Source organism: Eucyclogobius newberryi, unplaced genomic scaffold (assembly GCF_026437365.1).
Source record: "Eucyclogobius newberryi isolate DKJ021-1_F unplaced genomic scaffold, fEucNew1.0.hap1 SCAF_2, whole genome shotgun sequence".
NCBI classification, from domain to species: domain Eukaryota; kingdom Metazoa; phylum Chordata; class Actinopteri; order Gobiiformes; family Gobiidae; genus Eucyclogobius; species Eucyclogobius newberryi.
Genome location: NW_027315834.1, coordinates 1,429,576 through 1,442,478, shown reverse-complemented (window position 1 = coordinate 1,442,478; position 12,903 = coordinate 1,429,576). Strand labels below are relative to the sequence as shown.

General features: G+C 50.4%; 1 protein-coding gene across 1 annotated transcript in view; it reads right to left on the bottom strand.

Moving 5' to 3' along the window:
• Positions 1–4,781: 4,781 nt before the first annotated feature.
• The window catches only part of LOC140367898 (uncharacterized), a 10,083-nt gene continuing 1,961 nt past the window's right edge, over positions 4,782–12,903 (bottom strand). Inside the window, exon 3 of the mRNA XM_072454665.1 lies at positions 4,782–7,374. Within this exon, the coding sequence (XP_072310766.1) occupies positions 4,836–7,374 (2,539 nt within the window). The 3' untranslated portion in view covers positions 4,782–4,835. The remainder of the gene's footprint in view (positions 7,375–12,903) is intronic.

Below are 12,903 nucleotides of genomic sequence, written 5' to 3'. Positions count from 1 at the left end.
GCTTCACTGACCCTTCACTGACCCTTCACTGACGCTTCACTGACCCATCACTGACCCTTCACTGACGCTTCACTGACCCATCACTGACCCTTCACTGACCCTTCACTGACGCTTCACTGACCCTTCACTGACGCTTCACTGACGCTTCACTGACCCTTCACTGACGCTTCACTGACCCCACACTGACCCTTCACTGACCCTTCACTGACCCTTCACTGACCCATGACTGACGCTTCACTGACGCTTCACTGACCCTTCACTGACGCTTCACTGACCCCTCACTGACCCTTCACTGACGCTTCACTGACCCATCACTGACCCTTCACTGACGCATCACTGACCCTTCACTGACCCATCACTGACGCTTCACTGACCCTTCACTGACCCTTCACTGACGCTTCACTGACCCCTCACTGACCCTTCACTGACCCTTCACTGACCCTTCACTGACGCATGACTGACGCTTCACTGACCCTTCACTGACCCTTCACTGACGCTTCACTGACCCTTCACTGACCCTTCACTGACCCTTCACTGACGCTTCACTGACCCTTCACTGACGCTTCACTGACCCCTCACTGACCCTTCACTGACCCTTCACTGACCCTTCACTGACGCTTCACTGACGCTTCACTGACCCTTCACTGACCCTTCACTGACGCTTCACTGACCCATCACTGACCCTTCACTGACCCATCACTGACCCTTCACTGACGCTTCACTGACCCCTCACTGACCCTTCACTGACGCTTCACTGACCCTTCACTGACCCTTCACTGACCCTTCACTGACGCTTCACTGACGCTTCACTGACCCATCACTGACGCTTCACTGACCCTTCACTGACGCTTCACTGACGCTTCACTGACGTTTCACTGACCCTTCACTGACGCTTCACTGACCCCTCACTGACCCTTCACTGACGCTTCACTGACCCATCACTGACCCTTCACTGACGCATCACTGACCCTTCACTGACCCATCACTGACGCTTCACTGACCCTTCACTGACCCTTCACTGACGCTTCACTGACCCTACACTGACCCTTCACTGACGTTTCACTGACTCTTCACTGACTCTTCACTGACCCTTCACTGACCCTTCACTGACGCTTCACTGACCCATCACTGACGCTTCACTGACCCTTCACTGACGCTTCACTGACCCTTCACTGACCCTTCACTGACGCTTCACTGACCCATCACTGACCCTTCACTGACGCTTCACTGACCCATCACTGACCCTTCACTGACCCTTCACTGACGCTTCACTGACCCTTCACTGACGCTTCACTGACGCTTCACTGACCCTTCACTGACGCTTCACTGACCCTTCACTGACGCTTCACTGACCCCACACTGACCCTTCACTGACCCTTCACTGACCCATGACTGACGCTTCACTGACGCTTCACTGACCCTTCACTGACGCTTCACTGACCCCTCACTGACCCTTCACTGACGCTTCACTGACCCATCACTGACCCTTCACTGACGCATCACTGACCCTTCACTGACCCATCACTGACGCTTCACTGACCCTTCACTGACCCTTCACTGACGCTTCACTGACCCCTCACTGACCCTTCACTGACCCTTCACTGACCCTTCACTGACGCATGACTGACGCTTCACTGACCCTTCACTGACCCTTCACTGACGCTTCACTGACCCTTCACTGACCCTTCACTGACCCTTCACTGACGCTTCACTGACCCTTCACTGACGCTTCACTGACCCCTCACTGACCCTTCACTGACCCTTCACTGACCCTTCACTGACGCTTCACTGACGCTTCACTGACCCTTCACTGACCCTTCACTGACGCTTCACTGACCCATCACTGACCCTTCACTGACCCATCACTGACCCTTCACTGACGCTTCACTGACCCCTCACTGACCCTTCACTGACGCTTCACTGACCCTTCACTGACCCTTCACTGACGCTTCACTGACCCTTCACTGACCCTTCACTGACCCTTCACTGACGCTTCACTGACCCATCACTGACGCTTCACTGACCCTTCACTGACGCTTCACTGACGCTTCACTGACGTTTCACTGACCCTTCACTGACGCTTCACTGACCCCTCACTGACCCTTCACTGACGCTTCACTGACCCATCACTGACCCTTCACTGACGCATCACTGACCCTTCACTGACCCATCACTGACGCTTCACTGACCCTTCACTGACCCTTCACTGACGCTTCACTGACCCCTCACTGACCCTTCACTGACCCTTCACTGACCCTTCACTGACGCATGACTGACGCTTCACTGACCCTTCACTGACCCTTCACTGACGCTTCACTGACCCTTCACTGACCCTTCACTGACCCTTCACTGACGCTTCACTGACCCTTCACTGACGCTTCACTGACCCCTCACTGACCCTTCACTGACCCTTCACTGACCCTTCACTGACGCTTCACTGACGCTTCACTGACCCTTCACTGACGCTTCACTGACCCATCACTGACCCTTCACTGACGCTTCACTGACCCATCACTGACCCTTCACTGACCCATCACTGACCCTTCACTGACGCTTCACTGACCCCTCACTGACCCTTTACTGACGCTTCACTGACCCTTCACTGACCCTTCACTGACGCTTCACTGACCCTTCACTGACCCTTCACTGACCCTTCACTGACGCTTCACTGACGCTTCACTGACCCATCACTGACGCTTCACTGACCCTTCACTGACGCTTCACTGACGCTTCACTGACCCTTCACTGACGCTTCACTGACCCTTCACTGACGCTTCACTGACGCTTCACTGACCCTTCACTGACGCTTCACTGACCCTTCACTGACGCTTCACTGACCACTGGCGTGGTCAGGACCTTGTTGACCTGTTGAGCGTTTTGCTTCTTATTATGAGCATGAACTTGTCTTTGCCTCTTGAGCAGCAGAAAAGCCTCGAATGGACTGAAGTTAACATGGCTCCCCCTAGTGGCTGAAAGTACTGCATGTGTGGTTCCCCCTAGTGGCTGAAAGTACTGCATGTGTGGCTCCCCCTAGTGGCTGAAAGTACTGCATGTGTGGCTCCCCCTAGTGGCTGAAAGTACTGCATGTGTGGCTCCCCCTAGTGGCTGAAAGTACTGCATGTGTGGTTCCCCCTAGTGGCTGAAAGTACTGCATGTGTGGCTCCCCCTAGTGGCTGAAAGTACTGCATGTGTGGCTCCCCCTAGTGGCACAAAGTACTGCATGTGCCTCAAGTACTTACGCCATTTAGATCCACAATCCTGTTTCTTTTGATATTTAGTCAAATCTTATTGTTTTTGAATCAGAATCAGTTCATATCGTGTTCTTGTCCTGCACGTGCCATGAATCCTTTTGATCGATCATTTCTGCTTTATCTTTATCAATTCCTCAAAATGAGATGCGTTGGGAAGGAATACTCAAGTACAGTTACTTCTTAATACATTTCTCACACCGAACTTTCCTGCAAATACAGTCATAAATTGTGAGTGTAACAGTCTCTTACTTGAGCGAAAGTGTTGGTTCTTTCAAATGTGTTGATAATACAACGTTATTTGAACATTTGTGTTTCTTTCAGTTGTTTTTAAAGTCTGGACAGTTACTTACACTTACTCTTATTTAAGTAGTAGTTTCCAAAAACACTTAATCGCTGTCAAAAACCTACAAATTAAAATGAGTCAAAATCGAAGCATCGTTCTTGACTTAAGCCATTTTGATGAGTTTATGACTAAATTATGACTATTACACTTCACCAGCTTTGTGTGTCTGTGTGTGTCTGTGTGTGTGTCTTTGTGTGTGTGTGTGTGTGTGTGTGTGTGTCTGTGTGTGTGTCTGTGTGTGTGTGTGTGTGTGTGTGTCTGTGTGTGTCTGTGTGTGTGTCTTTGTGTGTGTGTGTGTGTGTGTGTGTGTGTCTGTGTGTGTCTGTGTGTGTCTGTGTGTGTGTCTTTGTGTGTGTGTGTGTGTGTGTGTGTGTGTCTGTGTGTGTGTGTGTGTGTGTGTGTGTCTTTGTGTGTGTGTGTGTGTGTGTCTGTGTGTGTGTGTGTGTGTGTGTGTGTGTCTGTGTGTGTGTGTGTGTGTCTGTGTGTGTGTGTGTGTGTGTCTGTGTGTGTGTGTGTGTGTGTGTGTGTGTGTCTTTGTGTGTGTGTGTGTCTGTGTGTGTGTGTGTGTGTCTGTGTGTGTGTGTGTGTGTCTGTGTGTGTGTGTGTGTGTGTGTGTGTGTCTGTGTGTGTGTGTGTGTGTGTGTGTGTGTATGTGTGTGTGTGTGTGTGTGTGTGTCTGTGTGTGTGTGTGTGTGTGTGTGTGTGTGTGTGTCTTTGTGTGTGTGTGTGTGTGTGTGTGTGTCTGTGTGTGTGTGTGTGTGTCTGTGTGTGTGTCTGTGTGTGTGTGTGTGTGTGTCTGTGTGTGTGTGTGTGTGTGTCTGTGTGTGTGTGTGTGTGTCTGTGTGTGTGTGTGTCTGTGTGTGTGTGTGTGTCTGTGTGTGTGTCTGTGTGTGTGTCTGTGTGTGTGTGTGTGTGTGTGTCTGTGTGTGTGTGTGTGTGTCTGTGTCTGTGTGTGTGTGTGCGTCTGTCTGTGTGTGTCTGTCTGTGTGTGTGTGTGTGTGTCTCTGTGTGTGTGTGTGTGTGTGTGTGTGTGTCTTTGTGTGTGTGTGTGCGTGTCTTTGTGTCTGTGTGTCTGTGTGTGTGTGTGTGTGTGTGTGTCTTTGTGTGTGTGTGTGTGTGTGTGTGTGTGTCTTTGTACATCAATGAAGAAAATGTAAACTTTCCGTCTAAATAAATCGATGTCAAAGTCGAGAATATTTTCTTTATTGAAGACATTTGATCTCAAACACCATGTGACACCTTCACTTGGCTCTGGGTCCGTTCAGTGTCTGGTACATGGGCATGAGCATCTTCCAGGCCTCTTCCCAACCTCTCAGCGACTTCACCTTGTTCTTCAGACCTTCCAGACGTACCAGGAACCTCCAGGACTCCGCCCACGCCTCCTCTAACTCCTCCCCTCCGCTGTCCTCCTGGAGCTTCACCTTCTTGACTGCTTCTCCTCTCTTGGGTTTGGGTTGCGTTTTACACAGCAGTTGAGAGCCGGCCCACTTCTTGTCCGGCTTCTTGTCATTTCTCTCTAGATCGACGTACAATTGTTTCCTCAACTTAGTCTTCTTGGTGAGAATCACTCTTGGGTCTATTGGCTGACCTGTTGGTTTGGCCTTGTTGACGAGCTTCGTGCTGAAGAAGTGCGGAGAGCCGGCCCACAGCGAGGAAACTCTGGAGTTGTTGGTGAAATCAGTGTTGATATGTTTCTGGTTCTTTTTGTGTTTTGGCCAAATGACGTTGTAGGAGCACATGTTGGGAGAGGTTTCCACCCATGGTTGATCGATTTTGGGCATTGGATTGGCCAGCCTGAATGACATTCCCCATTTGGATCCATACTCACCAAGATCGCCCATATTTGACTGAGGCTCAGAGGAACATTTCTGCAACACTGGCCCAACCTTCCAGGAGTCCACCCACACTTTGTCAGGACACTTCTCTTGAAACGTGATCTTCTCTGCACGCTGGACGGAAATCATCTCCTTCATGAATTGGATCTCCAAAGATTGGGTCATCCATCGCGCCCCCATCAGTCGTTGGTTGCATCGATAGTTCCCGCTCTGAAGTCCTGAATTTCGCCAGGCGTCCACCCACTGGGCGTAGGAGGGCTTGTCGTGTCGATGCTGAGTTTCGGAAACCCTCCACGCCTCTTGCCAATCCCCAGCTGACCTCAAAAGCTGTCTTTGAGGTTGCCCGAAGGTTGAAAGGCTACAGGAGTTTGGTGTTGAACCTCTTTGGCTTGACTCTTGTTGATGTCTGAACATTCTCCAGGATTCGTTCCAGGTTCGCTCGCTTGTTGGCCCATTCTTTGGGAGTTCTACTGGGGCAAAATGGTTATGTTCTCTTGCGCGATTGACTCTGATTTGGTCAGTGGTGGTCCAACCTTGCTGCCACATTTCCGGATTTTGACCAAGGGATGGATTTGTACATTTCCAGGAGTCCTTCCATTCTTTTTCTCTTTTTTCTTCAAAAGGCTTCAGCTGGACACGTCTCTCCCTCTGACTTGCTCTAAGCTGATGTTTCACCATCTTCCAGGAGTCCTTCCATTCAGGACAATTGGAAGCCTTCACCAGAGACCTCAAACGCAACAACATTGAGTGGGTCACTTTTTTTCGAGGACGGAACAAGACAGAGTGTTTTAGCTGAAGAAACTTCGAAGCTTCATCCGATGTGGATGAATTTGGCCGCTCTTGAACTTTCACAGGTTGTTTTGTTTTGGGCGGTTCGGTTTTAAGAGTTTTCTCAATTTCTGGACTTGGTTTGGTATCATTCTTGTTCACTTGCCAGGACTTGCTCCACTCTGAGAAGGCTTTGAATTCTTTATCAAGGTCTGAAAACAAAAACTGTGGCTTGTTTCGATCAGCAAACACAAATTCTTGGGCCGAGGTGCAGTTTTTGGCGGACTCCTCGGTGTTGGGGTTGTTTTGGACCACCATAGCCACACTCCAGGAGTTGGACCATTCTGGGCTGTGATTCTGACAGACTTCTGGAGTTTTAGTGAGTCCATGATGATTGGACAGTCTCCAACATTCAGCCCACTTGGTACTTGGCCTCACATCCTTTTCTGTTTTCTGTGCAACAGCCTCTTTGATTGAAACAGCGGTGCCTTCGTTGTTGCTTGGTTTTGTGGATTTCCAACAATCACTCCATTCTGAACTGTACAGGTCATTGTTGCGACGATGCGATTCAACCAGTGAAGTGAAGAACCCATTTTTTGAAGATCCTTGTTCAGAAGTGCTCTCCTTGTTTGCTTTGTTGGCATTTTTCCAAGACTCATCCCATTCATCATTGCAGAGAGTCCAGGAGAGAGGTTCTTCTTCTGGAACTCTAAAGAAAGGCTTATCCCAGAGGCGGAGCATTCTTGGGTTGATTTTGCACGGCCCGTTTGGCCATGGCCCTCCTGCTTCAGTGAACGGTTGTTGGGTTGAAAATATCCAGCATTGGCCCCAGCTTGGGGGATCTGTACTTTCCTCTTGCAGTGGCAGATCTTTGCTGAACTTCCAGGACTTCCCCCAGACCATGGGGGAGGGCTGTGTGTTGGTGAGGGTCATGAGCTGGTGCACCCTGCCCACTCTTTTCTCCTGGCCCTTCTTTCCCTTGGCTTGAGCTGGGAGGGGTCTCTGCGGAGTGGCTTTACGGTTGGGGGCAGGTGCAGCCACACGTGGAACAGCAGGGCGTTTGCTCCTGGCCATACTGCTGTCCTCCCCAGCAGGCTCAGCCACTTTGGCCTTCCTCTCCACCCTCTTGTATCCACCCTGTCGCGCTGCGAGACGAGCCGCCCAGTCCTGGTTGATTCTGGAACAATAAGGGACATATTATTATTATAATAGCCTACTTTATATCATGAACTATCTGATGGTATAATCATAAAAGAGCTCCGAGGACCCAAAGAGAGTGGCTGATACTTACAGAGTTTAAAGTCCTTTGGATTATTCCACTAAAATAAAGCAGCATTTCCTTTAACTCAGTGGAACCACATGTGGCATGAATCGCTTTGATGTTGTTTATTAAACCACACGACTCCTCCTGATTTATAAAGACTTTGTATTGATCTTTTTAGAGTTATAACCGTCGACAAAGTCTAAGGAATAAAGTCTGGCGGTAATGCAACACTCGGATGTCAACCGCCATAAAACAACAACAACAACAACAACAACCGTCGGTCAATGAAGAATTCTTCCTTTCAGAGAATGAGACAAAAGTATTAATGTTTTACTCAACAAGCTTCAGATGGAGCCTTCCTAAAACAACTTCCTAAAACAACTTCCTAAAACAACTTCCTAAAACAACTTCCTAAAACAACTTCCTAAAACAACTTCCAAAAACAACTTCCTAAAACAACTTCCTAAAACAACTTCCTAAAACAACTTCCTAAAACAACTTCCTAAAAATCCTACACGTGTCGTCCACATTGTAATGGCTCATGTCCCAGAAAAAATATATTACATCCTGTGAGAGGGAAACGAGTCAGAAAAGCCAACACTATCAACACCCCAAATACATATATATATATATATATATATATATATATATATATATATATATATATATATATATATATATATAGCCCAACGCAGGTCGGATTCCCCTGGTCCAGTTCTAAAGCCTTGTACAGAGCGCTGCGGACGACGCAGAATTTGAGCGCGTGAACATTAGAAAGACAAGCGCCCCGGACTCATGTCCGTAAAATACACTCAGGAGCAGACGTGCGTCTGAGTCGTCCTGCACATGCTCAGTGGAGTCGACTCGTCCTGCACATGCTCAGTGGAGGAGAGTCGTCCTGCACATGCTCAGTGGAGGAGAGTCGTCCTGCACATGCTCAGTGGAGGAGAGTCGTCCTGCACATGCTCAGTGGAGGAGAGTCGTCCTGCACATGCTCAGTGGAGGAGAGTCGTCCTGCACATGCTCAGTGGAGGAGAGTCGTCCTGCACATGCTCAGTGGAGGAGAGTCGTCCTGCACATGCTCAGTGGAGGAGAGTCGTCCTGCACATGCTCAGTGGAGGAGAGTCGTCCTGCACATGCTCAGTGGAGGAGGGTCGTCCTGCACATGCTCAGTGGAGGAGAGTCGTCCTGCACATGCTCAGTGGAGGAGAGTCGTCCTGCACATGCTCAGTGGAGGAGAGTCGTCCTGCACATGCTCAGTGGAGGAGAGTCGTCCTGCACATGCTCAGTGGAGGAGAGTCGTCCTGCACATGCTCAGTGGAGGAGAGTCGTCCTGCACATGCTCAGTGGAGGAGAGTCGTCCTGCACATGCTCAGTGGAGGAGAGTCGTCCTGCACATGCTCAGTGGAGGAGAGTCGTCCTGCACATGCTCAGTGGAGGAGAGTCGTCCTGCACATGCTCAGTGGAGGAGAGTCGTCCTGCACATGCTCAGTGGAGGAGAGTCGTCCTGCACATGCTCAGTGGAGGAGAGTCGTCCTGCACATGCTCAGTGGAGTCGAGTCGTCCTGCACATGCTCAGTGGAGGAGAGTCGTCCTGCACATGCTCAGTGGAGGAGAGTCGTCCTGCACATGCTCAGTGGAGTCGAGTCGTCCTGCACATGCTCAGTGGAGTCGAGTCGTCCTGCACATGCTCAGTGGAGTCGAGTCGTCCTGCACATGCTCAGTGGAGGAGAGTCGTCCTGCACATGCTCAGTGGAGTCGAGTCGTCCTGCACATGCTCAGTGGAGTCGAGTCGTCCTGCACATGCTCAGTGGAGGAGAGTCGTCCTGCACATGCTCAGTGGAGTCGAGTCGTCCTGCACATGCTCAGTGGAGGAGAGTCGTCCTGCACATGCTCAGTGGAGTCGAGTCGTCCTGCACATGCTCAGTGGAGGAGAGTCGTCCTGCACATGCTCAGTGGAGGAGAGTCGTCCTGCACATGCTCAGTGGAGTCGAGTCGTCCTGCACATGCTCAGTGGAGGAGAGTCGTCCTGCACATGCTCAGTGGAGGAGAGTCGTCCTGCACATGCTCAGTGGAGGAGAGTCGTCCTGCACATGCTCAGTGGAGGAGAGTCGTCCTGCACATGCTCAGTGGAGGAGAGTCGTCCTGCACATGCTCAGTGGAGGAGAGTCGTCCTGCACATGCTCAGTGGAGGAGAGTCGTCCTGCACATGCTCAGTGGAGGAGAGTCGTCCTGCACATGCTCAGTGGAGGAGAGTCGTCCTGCACGCCTTCTTTTTCTTTCTCTCACTCCTGAGGACCTGTGGACCCAGATGCCCCTCTCCTGGTGAAGTGGTCCCTGCCCTGTGTGGACGGTCCCTCATCTGCCTGAGGAGTGGCTCCAGCTCCAGTCTCCCTCGTGTCCGTCTGTGAGAGTCGGATCTCTCCTTCACTGGAACTCCTCAGAGGCAACTGTTGTTGTGATTTTGGGCCTTACAAAAATAAATTGATTTGATTTGAACATATTCATTTGTATTGAACTGGTTTAGTGTTTGTTTAACTCATGTTATGTCTTTAGTGTCAAGTTCTAAGAATGTACAAACTGAACTGAAGTGTTTTCTGCTTCTGCTGCTCCTAAAATGTGTTTTGTGTCTAATGTTTCATGAGATACAATGTTTCTGACGTTCCCTCTGAAGTCTGTTCATCTTTAATGATTGTGGTGAATACTTCATATTTTATTTAACTGCTACTGAATAAAAATGCTGATGCACTTTACACTTCTTTTGAATTAATTTTGAATTTTGCACGTAATAATGCGATTAATCGTGATTAATCAGGGAAATAATGCGATTAATCACGATTAAAAATTGTAATCGTTGTCCAGCCCTAATATATATATATATATATATATATATATATATTTTTTTTTTTTTTAATTATTTTTTATTTTTTTTGAGCTTGGATCTCTTGTCGTGACTGTGAGGCTGCGTGTTATACGTCAGAGGTGCACGGCTGTTCAAACTGTCCTTTAAAGTTCAAACTGTCCTTTAAAGTTCAAACTGTCCTTTAATGTTAGTCACGTTACAAAAACGACTCTGTAAAAATATTGTTCATATTTAAATCACGATGAAGCTCGTCTCACAGCGAGTCATAATTATGAGTTTAAGTCATAATTATGAGTTTAAGTCAGAGTTGAAGTCATGAGTTGAAGTCATAATTATGAGTTTAAGTCATAATTATGAGTTTAAAAATGATAATTAGGAGTTTCATACGTGCGTAACACAAAACCAACAATAAGGTCTTAACTACTGTGAGGGATTCATCATAGTCACATGACCACATAGTCACATGACCACATAGTCACATGACCCAGGCTTTAACCATCTGCTGTAAACTATAAGTGTCACGACTCACACCTGGTTTTAATGTGTTAGTGTAACGTTACACATTCTGCAGAGCCCCAGATCCTCACAGCACCCAAACCCAAACCCTGACCCAACCACTGACCCAACCACTGACCCAACCGCTGACCCAACCGCTGACCCAAACCCTGACCCAACCACTGACCCAACCACTGACCCAACCGCTGACCCAAACCCTGACCCAACCACTGACCCAACTGCTGACCCAAACCCTGACCCAACCGCTGACCCAACCGCTGACCCAAACCCTGACCCAACCACTGACCCAACCGCTGACCCAACCGCTGACCCAACCGCTGACCCAAACCCTGACCCAACCGCTGACCCAACCGCTGACCCAACCGCTGACCCAACCGCTGACCCAACCGCTGACCCAAACCCTGACCCAACCACTGACCCAACCGCTGACCCAACCGCTGACCCAACCGCTGACCCAACCGCTGACCCAACCGCTGACCCAAACCCTGACCCAACCACTGACCCAACCACTGACCCAACCGCTGACCCAAACCCTGACCCAACCACTGACCCAACTGCTGACCCAAACCCTGACCCAACCGCTGACCCAACCGCTGACCCAAACCCTGACCCAACCACTGACCCAACCGCTGACCCAACCGCTGACCCAACCGCTGACCCAAACCCTGACCCAACCGCTGACCCAACCGCTGACCCAACCGCTGACCCAACCGCTGACCCAACCGCTGACCCAAACCCTGACCCAACCACTGACCCAACCGCTGACCCAACCGCTGACCCAACCGCTGACCCAACCGCTGACCCAACCGCTGACCCAACCGCTGACCCAAACCCTGACCCAACCGCTGACCCAACCGCTGACCCAACCGCTGACCCAACCGCTGACCCAACCGCTGACCCAAACCCTGACCCAACCGCTGACCCAACCGCTGACCCAACCGCTGACCCAACCGCTGACCCAACCACTGACCCAACCGCTGACCCAACCACTGACCCAACCGCTGACCCAACCGCTGACCCAACCGCTGACCCAACCGCTGACCCAACCGCTGACCCAACCACTGACCCAACCGCTGACCCAACCACTGACCCAACCGCTGACCCAACCACTGACCCAACCGCTGCTTTATCCAACGTGCACCTCTGACCTTTGCTGACCTTTGCTTCGCTGAAGGTCACAGCTGTAAAAGCTGCTGTTCAGGTGGACTTAGCAGCAGAAGCACATTTAAAGGGACGGTACAGGATCAGGGGTCAGGTACCCTCTGCACGGGTACAGTGTGCAGTGTGCAGTGTGCAGGTGCAGGGCGGGTACAGTGTGCAGGTGCAGGGCAGGTACAGTGTGCAGGTGCAGGGCGGGTACAGTGTGCAGGTGCAGGGCGGGTACAGTGTGCAGGTGCAGGGCGGGTACAGTGTGCAGGTGCAGGGCGGGTACAGTGTGCAGGTGCAGGGCGGGTACAGTGTGGGTCAGCACTAGATCATACACTCCTAACTCACGGAAGTCAGAAATGAAGCCTGCGTAAATTCAGCCTGGAAGACCTAACTCCACCATCTAAATCAAGGCCTCATGGAAGGACACGCCTCTCCCATCGCACTCAAGCGGGCGTGGCTTGGGCGTGGCCTGGGCGTGGCCTGGGCGTGGCCTGTCCGTCTGTGAGAGTCGGATCCCTCACTTCACCATGGACTCTCCCAGGTTTCTCCGGGGGGACACACCAGGCTCCAGGCTCCGGGGGGAGACATCTAATACAAATAGATCATGGAGGGCCCATGATTGCAACGTCTTCCGCCGGGGTCTGAGCGCCAAATAACTCATGAATAAAGTTGCTAAACCGTCCATCCTCGTGGTCTTTGTCTCTCCAGGTGAAATCCACTTTTTTATTTTTTTATTTCTATTAATTGTCAAAATTCTTTGTTACAAAACATTTATAAAAAAGCGTTTCCACTCGTTAATACACAGAACCCTAACCCTAACCCTAACCCTAACCCTACAGAACCCTAACCCTAACCCTAACCCCCTAACCCTACAGAACCCTAACCCTAACCCCCTAACCCTACAGAACCCTAAC